Source organism: Anopheles coustani, chromosome 3, assembly GCF_943734705.1.
Source record: "Anopheles coustani chromosome 3, idAnoCousDA_361_x.2, whole genome shotgun sequence".
In the NCBI taxonomy this organism is placed as follows: domain Eukaryota; kingdom Metazoa; phylum Arthropoda; class Insecta; order Diptera; family Culicidae; genus Anopheles; species Anopheles coustani.
In genome coordinates this window covers 13834692-13850216 of record NC_071288.1, presented here as the reverse complement: position 1 = coordinate 13850216, position 15525 = coordinate 13834692, and the positions used below count along the sequence as shown (strand labels likewise).

General features: G+C 44.5%; 2 protein-coding genes across 2 annotated transcripts; one reads left to right on the top strand and one right to left on the bottom strand.

The window, feature by feature from the left end:
• Window positions 1–1289: 1289 nt before the first annotated feature.
• LOC131259964 (putative fatty acyl-CoA reductase CG8306) lies at window positions 1290–5140 on the top strand. The gene is made up of 10 exons (XM_058261583.1): window positions 1290–1400; window positions 3075–3155; window positions 3234–3485; window positions 3562–3707; window positions 3789–3898; window positions 3991–4183; window positions 4249–4368; window positions 4448–4567; window positions 4645–4902; window positions 5002–5140. The coding sequence occupies exons 1-10, from the start codon at window positions 1290–1292 to the stop codon at window positions 5138–5140; spliced, it is 1530 nt and encodes a 509-aa protein (XP_058117566.1).
• Window positions 5141–5827: 687 nt separating this feature from the next.
• Window positions 5828–9832, bottom strand: LOC131259962 (cullin-2). Its single transcript, XM_058261580.1, has 12 exons — window positions 9767–9832; window positions 9345–9487; window positions 8898–9164; window positions 8443–8824; window positions 8287–8372; window positions 7972–8203; window positions 7584–7903; window positions 7339–7517; window positions 6894–7270; window positions 6719–6820; window positions 6531–6644; window positions 5828–6453 (listed from the first exon to the last, which is right to left on the bottom strand). The coding sequence occupies exons 2-12, from the start codon at window positions 9461–9463 to the stop codon at window positions 6322–6324; spliced, it is 2310 nt and encodes a 769-aa protein (XP_058117563.1). The 5' UTR covers window positions 9464–9487; window positions 9767–9832; the 3' UTR covers window positions 5828–6321.
• Between the last annotated feature and the right edge of the window lie 5693 nt (window positions 9833–15525).

The window sequence follows — 15525 nt, the reverse complement described above, 5'->3', positions numbered from 1 at the left end:
CATTCTCTATATGTAATATTCCGTGCTCAATAGATCCTTGTTTGTTTTGCTCAAACATCCTACTCTATATATTAATTTTCACAAAATTCTGAATATTGCCATTCATTGCATCAATTTGCCTACTTCTGATGAGTAGTACATGAACTTCTACAAAAACAAACATGATCCTCCCCACCCACGAATGCACGATCGGCAGTGTTGCCAAATGAGACAATCCAGAGATTGTAGTTATTTTTCTACTCATATGTTGACGGAAATAAAATCAGTGTCGGTCAAGATACTCCGTGACGAACGTGTGACAGTGCAGTGATTGTTGTTGATTTTCGATTGCTAATCGTGATCGGCATCTTGCCAGTGTTTTCAGTAGTTAAAAAAGTCGACTGCGCGTTCGTAGCTTTCTACGGTGCAACTAATTCCACGGTCCAAAGGTAGTGTGAATTAATTGAATAGCAACGAACATCGTTAGCGTTTTCGAATATCATCTTTTGGCCACGGTTTGGGCCGTGCAGAAAAAGAGCTTCCATTCCCAAGATGAAAATTTCGGTGATCGAGCGAAAGCAAAATAATGTTTGTTGGTTCACAAACGTTTTCCGAATTTTCCTTCCCGTCACGCATTCACACTGTCTTTTGGTTTCCCACCTTCGTCTTTCGTAAGGGTCGCCTAATCTATCTCTTCTTTAGGCTTTTAATTCGGCTGCCCGCGTTCCACCTATCTCCAGGGTGCACCGAACAACAAGTCCTCGGCAGTCGAGCTGGGGTTCCTCGCTTGATGGTCATAGACATTGTTCGTTCCGTTAGCTAACTTTCACCATTACATAAAGCTTCGTCGTCGTCGCAGTGATCGCCAGCGGTTCGTCTCTTTGGGTGCATTGCAGTCAAGCAGGTTGAACGGTTAGGAAAGCTGTGCAGCGGCCACTCTTATCGAACGAACGCACGGGAAACGAATACGCATGTAGTCGCGCACAACCACCAGCAGCTACAGCATATGCGTCACCAGTGGATCGAAGCTGTGGCTGATCGCGTTTTCCCAACACTGCGGCTCCGTGAAGTGCGCGTGGCGATCTGCTTGGTCATCAGTTCATTCCGAATCTGCGCTTACTCGAAGCGCAACGTCTCGCGAAACCGTAGCGGGAGTGTGTGGGATCAGCACAAAACATCTAACGCACCGATTTATTTCCTTTCAAACTCAACAGTCGTGTGAGTGATATAGAAAACGAGGTACAAATATTAACTATCCTTGTGGCATCTGTGAACATTTCGTGCATAAACCCGATTCCTAAACCGCAACGATGGGCAGCGAGGTGCAGGACTTCTACAAAAACAAATACATTTTCCTGACCGGTGGAACCGGATTTCTTGGGGTCGCCATTATCGACAAAATCCTACGCTCCTCGCCTGAGGTAAGTTTCCAGATCGTTTTACCCAATAGTGTATGCGCATACTTCCGGATCGAGATATTTGTTAAGAATTTAAATTTATTCATCGTCCCACACGGGCAGCTGCCACAGAGGTATTATTTGTCACATTTAGATGCACAACTAAAAAGATTAACAGAAATGACCGTTGGGCGCATCAAATCATCGCTGAAGCTTGCTGCTATCATCAATTTTTTTTTGTTCGTTGCTTGAAACCACGTCTCACCAACAGTGACGTTGTAGTAAGATTGGAAGTACCAATAGATCGAACAATAGATCGGGACAATCTCATCTCGAAACAAATATTTTCCATTACCGTGATTACGTCGATTGAATGTTTGCATTTGGTTTGCTTCGCGCACTCAAACACTTTCCCTCTCAGAGGCGCACTGATGGTGTGGCGTAATATGAAACCAACAACAGAGCCCTCGCTGCTGCACTACTGTAGCAACCCTCGAGCTCTTACCTCCCTTGTTGAGGGACTGGTCAAGCGGCCCCGTACCCCATATGATCCGCGCCATCCAAGGTGAGCCCAATTTCCTATTAATTTCCGCTCGCGATCTGCGTCACTTGCGTCGACGTGGTGCTCGGACTGGAGATGATCGGATCGGCCACTTCTTCACGGTACCGTGACAATGCTCTTTGCATTACGTCAATCCTAAGGCTAGCCATATCAGGGGTCGGCAAACTATAACTGGCCACACCGCTGGGTATTTCTCTCTGTTTTATGCTTTGGATATTTTATTCTAAAATCCTGTCAACTATCTACAAACATAGCAAAAGATCAGCCTAATGGTGTTGCTAAAATGTAAAAATATTCTTTAAAAAACAGCAAAGAAATGATACAACTTCGTTTCACAAACCGCAAAAATTAAACAAATCACTTTTACTAAAAAAACCTGCGAGCGGTTTTGTTAGTTCTATCTAGAAAAAATGCCATCCACTGTTCTAGTTCAGTATCCCTCAGCTTCCATTCATTTTTGACTGCTGGGTGAAAAAAAGTGTTTCCTTCTGCATGAGTGGTCCAAAGCTACGGAGCAATTTATCGCGCACCTGACATTGAATTACTGCCGGTTTCTCGCGGCACGGCATGGCGTAAAAAGCCGTCTTCAACCCGTACCAAAACAAGAGAAGAAGTTGTACACGATCTACGTAAAACATCGGGCTCTCCCCTCCCAACCACACATGCTTTGATTATTCGGCCTGCAAAATAGACAGCGTAAATAACGCTTCTCCATGTACATGGTGGTGTTCAACGTGTTTCATACGAACCCTGGTGCAAATTGTGTAGATTTTTGCTGTTGAACCAGCCACTTACCAGCCGAAGCTGAGGAGCATCGTTAACGTTGTTTTTTTTCTCTTACTCCCTAACATCTTCTGTTCATGCGGAAATGCTTCGAAGCGTACAGCATGCATCGTGGCAATATGGTTTAACGATATTGAAAACGTTTTTATCATCATTAACTTTTACGTTTCAGTTATGAATTGCATTGGGGGAAGGGTTGTGGATCGATGGTAAAAGTTATATTTATTTTCAATTTATAGATAAGATTTCTATGGAAATTAACTTGCCAATTTAAAATTTATGTATTTTTAAGTCGGTCATTTTGATGATTTGGCACTAGAATGTTTTTTTAAATCAAATATTTTCTTCGATAGATTGCTGGCATATACCTGTTGATGCGCCCGAAGAAAGGCAAATCCATTGAAGAACGACTGCAGGATCTGACGAAAAACTTGGTAAGCTCAAACCAAATGACACAGAGAGTACACAAGGTTGAAAAAAATAAAAATCGGTTGCGATGTGCATGTTTTCAGGTGTTCGAGAAATTGCTTGAAACGCAATCCACCGACATTTTTAAGAAGCTCATCCCGGTCTCTGGCGATGTGGGCGAGAACTTTCTCGGACTCTCCCAGGAGGACCAGGCAATGCTGGTGGAGAACACCAACGTCGTCATCCATTCGGCCGCCACGCTCGACTTCCAGGCGACGCTCCGGCCAACGGTGAACATTAACCTGCTCGGCACGAAGCGTGTGCTGGAGCTGTGCTCGCGTATGAGAAATCTCAAGGTAAGCGCCGGTTAATCCTAGGACCTCACCCAAGAAAGATACGAGATTCATTTTGTCCGCGTGTTTTTGGTTCTAGAGCATGGTGCACGTGTCTAGTGCGTACGTGAACTCCTACTTGACGGAGGCTGAGGAGCGGTTGTACCCATGCACGGAAAGCGCCCAGAAAGTGATCGACTTGGTAGAAACGCTCAATGATTCGGCCCTAGACGAATTGCTGCCCAAGTGAGTGGTGGGCACAAGGGAGGAAAGGGTCGACGGAACCAGGAGTATACAACCGAAACGTTCGCTTCTTCCCTTTCCCAGGCTTCTGAAGGACCATCCAAATGCGTACACCTTCACCAAACAGCTGGCGGAGCACGAGGTTAACAGCCACGCAGCACAGTTTCCTTGTGCCATCATCCGACCAAGCATGAGTACGTTCATTTCCACGTGATTTACTCCCTTGGACAAATTCTCAGTGATGTGTGTGTATTACGTTACGATATTTCTCTCTTTTTTCTCCCAGTCACCGGCGCCTGGAAGGAACCGACCCCTGGCTGGACCATATCCAAGAACGGCCCACAAGGATTCCTGATGGGTGCCTCGAAGGGCGTCATTCGCCGTCTTCCGGTTGGTGTGGACCTGGTTTACGACTACATTCCGGTCGATGCTGTCGTCAACCAAACGCTCGTGCTTGGCTGGTATATGGGCACAAATAGGTATTACCTGACCGTCGGAAACATCGACGATGCATTTGACTAACCGAGCCTCAACTCATTCGCAGCTTCCGAGAGGTGAAAGTGTTCCACTGTACGTCCAGCACGTCGAACCCCTTCAAATGGCGTTCGGTGATCGATCAGATCGACGGATGTCTCCACAAGTACCCACTGAAGTCGGCAATTTGGTAAGAGCTAAAGGCTTGCGATTTAATGTGATGATTCGGGAGAATCGTGATGGCATCGTTTTTTCCACCCTGATTCTAGGTACCCGCGGCTGAAGTTTGTAACGAGCCTATGGCTGTACAAGGTGGCTTCCATCTTCGTACACATTCTACCCGCCCTGGTGTTGGATACCATCCTGCGGCTCACCGGTGGACGCCCAATGTACGTATGATCGGTGTACACCGCGAGCTGCACAGAACGCCATAACCATTCGTGTTTCCATTTTGACTTTCCTCTAGGTTGATGCGACTCCACACCAACGTTTGGGACTCACTAAACCGGCTCGAAAAGTTCATTTTCACCGAGTGGAAGTACCACAATCCGGGCACGCAACAGCTTGCCCAACTCCTGTCCTCCGCAGACAAGAACCTGTTCAACTTCAACATCGTACAGCTGCAGTGGCCCGAGTACTTTGACCACCTCACGCAGGGCGTACGCCGATATCTCAACAACGAACAACCCAAATCGCTCAATGCGGCGCGGAAGAAGGACAAAATGTAAGGCTAGCACACAACCGACATTCATGGCAACTACCCTTTATTTATTGCATTCCATTACATTTGACGTTCTTTTTGTCTTCCCGCTCCGCCATGTAGACTATTCGTAGTGGACATGGTGTTTCAGGTGCTGATATTCTCTCTGCTCGGCTGGCTGCTGGCAACGCTACTCGGATCGTCCGCCGGCACCTTCTGGCTGTACGGAGCCCTTAGCTATATCGTCTTCCTTTTGCTGTAGTAAGCAAAACCACCCTCGTAGCAGCGTCACGTCGGAGAAAGCGTGCATTTGCTCACCGAAATCATTGTGCATTTTTATCTGCAATTAAATCCACACCTTCTCTGTCTCTCTCTTGCCACCCTTGTCACGGAAGAGGGTACTCCGCATGGAACTAGATTTCGATGCATTAATCATAGAACGACAAGACTCGTTGCTATAGTCGCGACCTGAGTTGACATGTTTCATTTTCTATTGTTGTGCGATTTCTTGGTTTTGTTTACAACCTTACTTCTCAGATCTTTCCACCAGATTGGTTAGCGTTGGTAATGTTTTAGATTCGTATATTGTTGTCTAACCGGTACGTAAAACAGGTGTAACCCACCTCGAAAGCATTTTTTTTTATTAATTGGTTTGTTTTGTGGTTGTGGACGTCGGATCGAATGCCGACAGAATATAAATTTAACGAAGAAAAAATGAAACATTCAAAATGATAAACTTTGAAGTACTTTTTCTTTTTGTTCATATATGCGAAAGAAAACATCTACAGGCACACAGGAAGGGTATATTAACGCAAACAAGTACATGGGACTTGGGAGTACAAAAATCAATCTTGTTTAAGCATACGTTTTACCGATTACAAAATGAAACATTCCAATCTATCTTAGAATAACCGCTGGTAGCTATTGTTTTGGGACACACTCGTTTAGGGCCAATAAGAATTTACCAACAAACAACCACCATAAATATCAAACGTAACTAACTTCGCAATGCGTAATTAGTAATATAAATTTGGTTTCAATTTCAGATTGTTTCCATCACAACAATTTAGTTCCACTAAATAGAGTTCAACAGCATTTAATTTTGATTGTTGCCCGTGCCGTTGGAAACTGAAACAAACGACGATCGGACGATGTGAAACGCCACTAGAATTGAAGTGAAACGAAAAATTTATTGTAGCCCTCTGTCAAGTGAGTCGCGCATCGAACGGAATAGATGTAGGGCTGTTGTGAATGCCGTTTCGGCAAATTTTTTCATTATTATTTAAAACAAACTTTCACAAACGAAATATTATAGTTCCAACAAACTCAAACCATCATGGTACCAAGGGACCCGCGCAGCTAACTAGTTTCGATTATGTGTATTATGTTGCTGCTGCCATTATCGACGCAGAGTCTATCTCGTACCCGGCCGAAGGACGCCATCTAAGCCACGTAACTGTACTCGTCACCAGAGTTGGGCGTACGCTCAATGTATTGCTTATCGATCAGCGATTCGATGCACTTCTTGATCATTGATACATTCGGCGCAAAGCTGACCTTCGATTGCGATAAAATCTGGAAGATATAGATTGCAACAAACGTCACACCACCGAAAGCTATATGTGTCTGTCGTAAACTAGGGATAAACATACCTCTTGTATTAGAGCGTTATGGCGAAGTACTTTTCTCGACTTCATAATTCGCACTATAGCTGCCTGGAGGTACATTTTTCTATCCTCATCGACAGCATTCATCGTGTGTTCCACCTGTAGAATAAGAGTACAAATTCGTACGTGAAGAGCGTGGCGCTCAAATCATATCTTAAAAACAAACTCCTTACCTCCTGGGGAGTTTCCTTCTGCAGGTTAGTGGTTATTTTAAACTTCGTCCTCTTGTTGTTGTAGTTCACATTTATGCTCACTTCTGTTTCATCAGTCATTTTCTGCAAGACAGATGATACAAAACCATAAGCACACATTCCTTATCTCTCACATCCCCAAAACAGTTCTTCATACCTCCTCACTGAGCAGCAGGATTTTTGCTTCGACCAGACTTTGCAAGTGTCGTTGGAAAATTTCTTGCTGCAGCTGCAGCGAAGTTTGCAGCTCCTTGCACGTGTACTTGTCCGTGTTTTCAAACATCAGCAGTATCGCCATCTGGTACGTTTGCATCGTGACGATGTAGTTGCGCTTCTCAAACGACAGCTTCATTTCGCCGTGGCAGAGATGGTGCAGCCAGGTAAGCTTGCGGCCACTAAAGTTGATATGGTAGAACTTTTCGAACAAGCGAATCGACTTTTCGAATTCCTGCGGTATGGCGAAGGAGGCTACCACCTGGGTCGGCCCTAGGGGCCACGCGCCCGCCTGCAGAACTTTGACGGAGAAATTTATACCTACAAACACAAAGGGAGGAATTAAACCGTCAACTATAGCTGAAGTACAATAGGAAAACCATTCTTACCAGTCTCGAGTTGGTTATCGTTAAGATATTTGCCGAATTTGGTGTTCAAATCCGTGGACACCGAAATGTCGGTGAACATGCGGTGCAGCTTGTTGGTGAATTCGTACCCACACGCCTGCTTAAGCTTGTTAATCATCAATTCCTCGGCGTCCATACTTTGCGATTGTTCGTGAATCAATCTGCGAAATCGAACACAAAATAACTTCTATTCCCTCGAGCCTGAACAAGTTGGGGTTTATCCTTACCGCTTCGCCAGCATGCGACTATAGAACTTCTGGTACACATCCTTGTCCTCGATGTACTTGAAGATGATGATGCTGCGGGTCAATTTTTGATCGATCTCACCCTCGGTCGTTTTCGATTTCTTCAGCAGACTATCACAGTACTTGGCCACCAATTCGGCACTGCGGCATACCTGATTGTTGCTGTGCTTTTCGTTGATGATCCGAGCGCAGGCCTTATCCAGCGCCCCCAGAAACAATGGGTCAGACTTGAAAGTGCTATGTATCATTTCTTCATACTTTCGATGTACATCGAGCATGTTCTCTACGAATTGTATGTGCACCTAAGCGATATCAAATAAATATGATAAATGAGTTAGGCACACGGACCCTGCGGATCCCCAATGCTTACCGAATCGCCCTTCATGCAAGCGATTGTTTTCTTGCCCTGCTCCTTGATGTGCTCCAGGAACACCTCGATAAGACGCTTCAGTCCGTCCGTGACCGGTTTGAGCAGGATGTATAAGTTCTGCAGGTCAGTACTCTTCTCGTCCGCCACCATTTCCTTGCACTCCGAGTAGAGGAAGTTCATGTGCTTCGTAACCATTTCTTCTTCGCACACTTTTCTTAGCTTCGGAAGAGAACTGGGTTTGGAACGGGCGAAAGAGAGCGTAAAATGTTCTGTTAAGTAACACTCGATATCGGTACCTCCATTACAAAACCACACCTTGTATGTAGGTAGATATTGGCTAGCTTTTCCTCTTCAGCAAACTTTTTAATTATACGCTCCATGTACTGACTAACGCTGCACACCTGGAGAAATCTCACAAAATGTTTGTTAAATCATCAAATCAAATAACCACTATGGGAGAAATGATTTTACCTGGAGTAGCGAACTTGCCACGATACGGAAGTTCTGTCCGCTTTCCTGCAACATTCGCTCTTCAAAAAGCTCCTGGTACAGCTGTAGCGACCCTTTGCGACGGTACTCCTGCACAGCCACGAAGCTCCTAATGACGCCACGAATAATTTCAGTGTTCTTGTTACACTGCCCAGCGATGTTGTTCACTCGTTCGGCGTTGATACCACTGAGTATCTGGTCGACCAGCTCGTTCCCCAGCCGCTGTATCATGTACTGGTTCCAGATCTCGAGCGCAAGCTCTCCGATCTCCATCTTCTCCTGGTTGTCGCTATTATTGATGCAACCGTACACAACTTCGGCCTCGTTGAGCTTCTGTTTTTTTATGTGTTGATGATTGAGATACCTACAACGGGCGAGGGAACACCGTGAGTATGGCGGTACGTTTCATTTTCGAACAAAACACAGAGCGAACATACTGATAGAGATAGTTTAAGTATCGTGAACCCTCGCTGTACTCCATCCAGACCTCGTAGTACCGAGCGAGCAGTAGATCGGACGTCGGTACTACTGCAGGGGAAGTAGTTTCCTCGACGGTCTGCCCCTTTGCGGTGGCCTCCGAATCCGCTATCAAAACTCGCTCTTCCAGCAATTTCTTCACATGGTTTTCCAGAAACGTTTTCGTCTCCAAGTAGAGCCGATCCGCCAGCGGCTCAGGATGCGCGACGCAGATTGCGTACACATCACTACGGGAGGAGAAAGAAAAAAAGGGAAAAGAAGAATAGTATGATGTGCACAACGTTTGGCAGCGAATAATGAGCAACACCACAAAGAGGGCACATTGTAACCGGACTGTATCGTAGTACAAGGACGACCAGTGGCCTAGTTTCTATCACATTCTCTTTGTCGCGAAACAGATGGCTTACACGAAACGATCGTTCCAGACATCGCGCTTGACGGGCTGCAGAGTGATCAGCTGCTGCAGCAAATCCTGGAGCACTTTCCAGACCTCGTCGAACACTATCCTTCTCGGTTTGAGCGACATTCCCGTTTCCGCTGTTCTGCAACGCTAGAAGAGAGTGACAAGCGATTTAAGACGCATTTTCTACGACACTATTGCTCCTTTTTCAGGGCCATCCCATGAGTAAGCGTAATTTTGCCTCAAACATAAACACGACCGCACCAGGCAATGACACGAGAAAAGAAAGGAAAAGCCAAGGGCTACAACGGCAGCATCTTCCAGGGCCGACTGCATACGTCTTACTACTTTGTTAGCGTCTTTGGTGGTAGATACGCGTTTGGGAAAAGCAATTGCTGGACAAATTCACGCAGAAAATGTTGATCTTACTTCTCTTGGCCTGATTTATCGAGATTCGTTTGCCGTTTCTTAAAGAATGCTCATAACACATCAAAATAATAGGTTGACAGAAGTGTCACAGATAGTCCAGTCGAGGCAGTGATGCCAGCAATGCGTTTCCTATTTTCGTTCGATTGACAGCTGGTTACCAGCTGTTCGTGTCGGATCTAACATTCGATTTTTCATAATGGCAGTTACAACAGAGCTGAAAGGTAATCTGTATATTTTGTTATTTTATTTTTCACACAAGAACAATAAGATATAGGCCACATAAAGACACATTACAAATGCATTGGAAATTTCCTAGTAATTGCAAAAGTATACATACATACGTATTACATGTTTCAAGCTTCGCAAATTTTCTGTAAGCATATTCGATTCGCTTGAAAATTAGAATCCACCACACACGCAGTTAAACTTACATGTAGCTCGAACCTGTAAGTAACTGTACTTGCGGAGCATTGCTCACTCTAAACTAAACAAAATGTCCTTCTCTTTGTCAAAACTACATATTATGATTCCCCACTTTATGCATGCAACAAGTAATGGGTCCACAAACACTGCAATCCGAAACACAACATCCATCATAGGCGCATGTTGTCATATTAATCGCAAGAGAATTGTAATACTTGGAGCAACAAAAATCTTGGCCTCACGTACACCATAACCGGAAACCAATTAGATTGTACCAATCACATGGTCCACTGCAGAGCAATCATAGAAAAGCGCCCCTCTTGTGAATCTGGATTACCAGAATCTAATTCGATCCATACCTGCAAACGAACCAAACAGAAAAATAAACGTTGCCACAATAAATTACCTAACCGCAAAATAAGTGTAAAACGGGCCCATCTCATCATCATCATCTGTGCTGGTCGCCACATTCTTGGTACGGTCATTTTCCGTTTGTTTATCAATTTTTAATTGAATTCCAAACCGGACTGGGATCGAAAGGGTGGGCTTGATGAGCAGATACCGGATGCGAGGGTAAGAGCCATCAACCGTGGCTGGTGGCAGCAACAGGACTCTCGCATTTGTTTCGTTTCCATTCCTACAGAACACGCTGCTATGCGAACGTCCTTTTCTCCCGTTGCGATGGTGCGCATGTCCCGCAGGACATTCTTGTAAGAGATTTTCCTGGGGCACTATGGCACTAAACAGCAGCCAAATAATCGTTACGCTCTAGTTTGTGTGTGGCTCTCGGTGAGATTTTAAATCAAACACACCTATGAAGAGAAATATCCGCCGCTTGCCATCGCCGTGGTCTACGGCATGTCTTCGCGCGGGGAGACTACTATAGGATGTGAACGTTTGCAGGGGAGAACACTAGCAAACTGTCCAACATCCGCTCCACAGGTGTAGTAAGGAGCATTGATTGTGAACCATTGCTACATTGCTCTGTGGTCTGTGTGTTTTTCTTTTCGTCCCGATAGGGTTCTGTGCCAGTGTGTTGGCTGGTAGCTTTCTGGCGAAAGAACCATCCCTTTTTCGAGCTAATCCCGTGGTATGAATGGACCAAGTGTTGCTTCACCAGAAACTGATACCCCAGGGTCAGGACTCTCTCTATCCAGCTGGAACTTCTAACAGGAAGGTGCCAGTAGGCAGTGTACACTAGGTGTATATTGTGTTGTGTGCTTATGGGTTGTGCAAAAATCGGTAATTGCGAGCAAAAGTTTCGAATCCCAAGAGGACTCCTGTGAAATCTTGTTGCACTCAAATAGTGCTTATGAAAATGGAAGTTCCACGATGCTTGGGCATCTGCTAAACCTTCGTTTAAGAAATACAATTTAGAAACCTTCGCAAATTTTAGCAAGAATCCTAGATACGTGGCAGCAGCATAGAGCTATCTGCGATGGAAAAAAGTATATCCTAGTGTCGTTTCCAATATTTTCCTTTAATTGACGATCGCTATCAGTGAGAACCGTGGCGCTTTCCCCGCCAACGTCTTGGCGTGTCGAAAAACCAGCAGTCGCAGTGGCAAAAGTGTGCAACAACTGGACGGGCAGCTGGTAAATAGCGAACGTGCCCCATTTAGACCCATCAGCTGCCGCGCATGAAACAGCCACATGACAACATTGACATCCGGGAAGTCAGCTCCAGCTCCCCAGGCAGCGCCGCCATTGTGTCGCAAACAGGGAACGAAGCAGCGAACAGCGGGCTGAATTCCGCGACGAAGCGTCAGCCCTGAGGAAAGCTTCTAGCTGCCAGTCTAGAAGAGGAAGCTTAGGTAAATGTAACAACAATGGAAGCCGTAACAGAGGGGAATATTCCCCGATAAAGTCCTACCCCAACCAACACTCTAATGACCACTATTTCCTCTTCTGGACACCCTCATCAATTGTCCTTAAATTCACACTGCACATAAACTAGCTGGAACAGAAAACAAACAAACATACTCGCACTAAACGGAAACTCACAGCCTTCTCTGACACCCTCCCCTAGCAAGGGACGTTTCCACTCATTGGCTAATAATCGCAACCAAAAATTCGTCGACTTCATCGCCTGTGGTAGTATATTATATACTTTAAGAGTATTTTTCCTATCACCTATCAACTGGATACTCGTTTCTGCGACCAGCTTCGATTCAGGATTCCGTTCATGTATTCAACAGAAAAGCTATTTTAGTCGACTTTACCCGCAAGGTCTTTTGGATATCTAATATTTTTATTTTATTTTATAATTTATCCTATCACTTACAATGTATCCTTGAAGTAGACAAAAAACTAATATTTCAGTATATACGTGTATATATGCGTATGTGTGAGTGCGAACGGGAAAGTCATAGCAAGCCAGTTGTTTTCGCTGCCATCGCTATCCTCGGTCGACCAAACCCATCATCGTCCAGGTGAAGGTGTCGACGATAACGACGCGACGGGGCTGTTGATTTATACAGCTCTCTGCGCTATAAATAGTATCGGTTGCTAATACGTTCATAATGTAGTAATAACGATAATAATCAATCATATTTTATTTTTGCCCACCGGGCGCCAGATCTTCGTGGGCAGCGTATCCGGTATCCTTTTTCTTCTAGTCCTTCGTGACTTCTTTCCTTGATGCAAGCAACAGGCGGCGGCACAGTGGGCCGCTGGAGCGTCAAATAAACTTATTTTCTTGAAACGTTGGTTTTGCAAACCAGCTTCATTGTTGGCCCCCATATGCAGGGTGATCCACACTTAGACATTATCGATTAATGCTGGCTGCTGGTATTCGCCACCTCCAGGACTTAGTGGGCCGTAACGAAGGAGAGAGCAGATGCTAACGGATCAACGGATGTTACCAATCGAAATAGACGATTCGCTGCCACCCGGTGGACGGTGTTGGCTATGGATCAGGTGCTGGTGGCATCCCACCACCAGGACGACAGGGGTGGAAAAAGTAACGAGTAAATGCAGAGCGGCTACGAATGGTTGCGACGGTTCTGTTCGAGATCTGACGATGATGGCTTCCGAAGTGTGGATTTTAAGATTGCAGCTAAACGGTTGGAATTTTTCTTGCGAAAGCGTCCGGCGTGTGGTTCGAAAAACTCATTACCACTTTTCAAAAATATCCAATCGAATTTGTCGTTTCGCTGCACCTCGACAGTGTTGTCGAAATCAATTTCCCTTCGTACACGTAGAGCGAAGTGTATAAGAAGTACATCCAGATTCCTTCTGCCATCATATACACTGGCCTTTGGATTATTCTAACATACAACACGTTCTAATTTTGAAATTTTTAAAATAAAGTCTGGTTTCATTACCATCTTTTACACTAAAAGGAGAGAAACAATACGGACCACTTCGAGAACCATTTCAATTTAATTTTTTTTGTTTAATTGGGTTTGGTATTAGCTTAGTAAATCATATTTAAATAAGTTACATTATCAAACACGTACAAGGTGGCTTGTTCTTTTTGTTGTTATCGACAATAAACTATTTATAAAAACACAATTCAAAATTTACAATGAGTTAAGACATTTTTTAAATATCTAATATTATCTTTGCTGTGTAATTTGCTGTGGAATGCAAGTAACTCTATCGGCACTAAGCCCAGAAAAGAGAGGAATGGTTCGTTATTGCTTAAATTATAACATTCTCTTCCACAAACAAATAAAAAATAGATGTAGGAGGTGTCGAGTAGTTTAAAATCAGATACGCGCTACGGGCCAATTAGGGCTGCAAACTAGCTAAAATTATTCACAAACTTCAACCACACATTCAAAATACATTTCCACGCCTACCCAATGCCACCCCCCGACCCGTCCCATCCTACCCACTGGTGTCCGGAACAGAAACATAATGTGATACCGAAAAGCCCTTACGCAAACTTAGAACCTTTCGAGCGAATCCCTTTGCCTGCCAACCATCCATTCGAGATAATACTACTTGCGAACTTCGCCTTCTCTGCTCACACTTGATTGCCCAGCCACCCAACCCCACTATCACGCTCCCGTGCATTCCGCCATAATATCCGGGAGAGGTCAAGGATGGTTTCCTCTTCCTTCACCAAAGCCGTCATCCAGAACTAGGCAACAGTCTGGCCAACCGTCCAACGTACATCGAGTCGCAGGCCGCTGAAACATTAGTACCAACTAACGTCAATGGAAGTTTTATGCTACTATTTTTCCACACTACTTTCTTCACTTTTCTGACCTCTTGCATCGACTCCCGCGATGGTGCTTCTTCATCTGACTCACTCTATCAGCATCATCATCGCAATTTTGTTGTTTACTCTTCTTACGCTCCTTTTCTATCTCTCTCCCTGTCTCGGTCGCTCTCTTTCTCTTTATGCCCCGTTAATGGAGAACCATGAAGAGTAGAAAGCACATTTCATAACATAATGCGGATCCCATCCTGGTTTAATAAATGCATTCCAAAGGGAAACGCGTTGGCGCAGAGCCGCTGTCCGAGGTCGCGAGCGGGGTTGCAACCAACCGCAATGGCGTCGCCCATCTGGTGGTCTGCCCATCCTCGCCCTTTCCCGCGACGATGAACCTTATTTATTAGAAAAGATAGCATAAGCCCACAGGGCACCCGCTTGTTGCTGCACTCAGCCGGTTATTCATGTACCAACTACGGAAGTTTTTATGGCTAAGTTACTGTGCAACGGGTCGGTTATTGGACCAACTTGCTGCTTGTTACTGGTGTTAGGTTTGTTACTTTGCTTCCTCTTCCGTAGGCATCCTTTTTCAAAAATCCTGGTTGTCTGGTTTTTCTGTTGCCTTTTCTTATACTTGGCTGTGTGCTCTATTTCCTTAACCTTTGCAGACACGCAAAATCATTTACCGGTGGCCTGTCATACACTATTTGTGTAATGTTTGATATGAAAATATTTTTAATTATTTACTATTGGAACTTTGTATCTGATATCAAGCTACCGAAACATTATATCACCAACTTGTTTTTTACTTTGACAATGACTTTGAACAAAAGCACGGTTAGTACTCTTTAGATTAATGTTCTTTCATAATTGTACTTTTGCAAATCTTAAGACTACACTGATATTATGAAATTGTGGAATTTTTGTATTAATTTACTGTTAAACCCTACATTTTTTCATACACTTTAACAATGGGCACCTGGTTTTGTTCGGGATGGAAAATTAATGCCAATTATTTGAATCTCAAAATAATTGTTTGTTCAATTTAAACTACTTTGCAACGAATTTGAGCCGTAGGTAATTGAAATTTCTAGTTTCTAACCTTGTAAACAGATTGCTATTCCTTCTCCTCGGTTCCTGACTAGTTCATGGCCATGCCCGCTTTTTCCAAT

What these genes read in the sequence shown, in the direction of transcription:
- LOC131259964 (XM_058261583.1), top strand. Translation starts at nt 1,290, where the DNA reads ATGGGCAGCGAGGTGCAGGACTTCTACAAAAACAAATACATTTTCCTG. An exon ending in CATCATCCGACCAAGCATGA is followed by an intron (nt 3,899 to 3,990) that starts GTACGTTCATTT and finishes TTTTTCTCCCAG; the next exon opens with TCACCGGCGCCTGGAAGGAA. An exon ending in CCACTGAAGTCGGCAATTTG is followed by an intron (nt 4,369 to 4,447) that starts GTAAGAGCTAAA and finishes CCCTGATTCTAG; the next exon opens with GTACCCGCGGCTGAAGTTTG.
- LOC131259962 (XM_058261580.1), bottom strand. Translation starts at nt 9,463, where the DNA reads ATGTCGCTCAAACCGAGAAGGATAGTGTTCGACGAGGTCTGGAAAGTG. An exon ending in AGAAGGAAACTCCCCAGGAG is followed by an intron (nt 6,645 to 6,718) that starts GTAAGGAGTTTG and finishes CTTATTCTACAG; the next exon opens with GTGGAACACACGATGAATGC. An exon ending in ATAACGCTCTAATACAAGAG is followed by an intron (nt 6,454 to 6,530) that starts GTATGTTTATCC and finishes TATATCTTCCAG; the next exon opens with ATTTTATCGCAATCGAAGGT.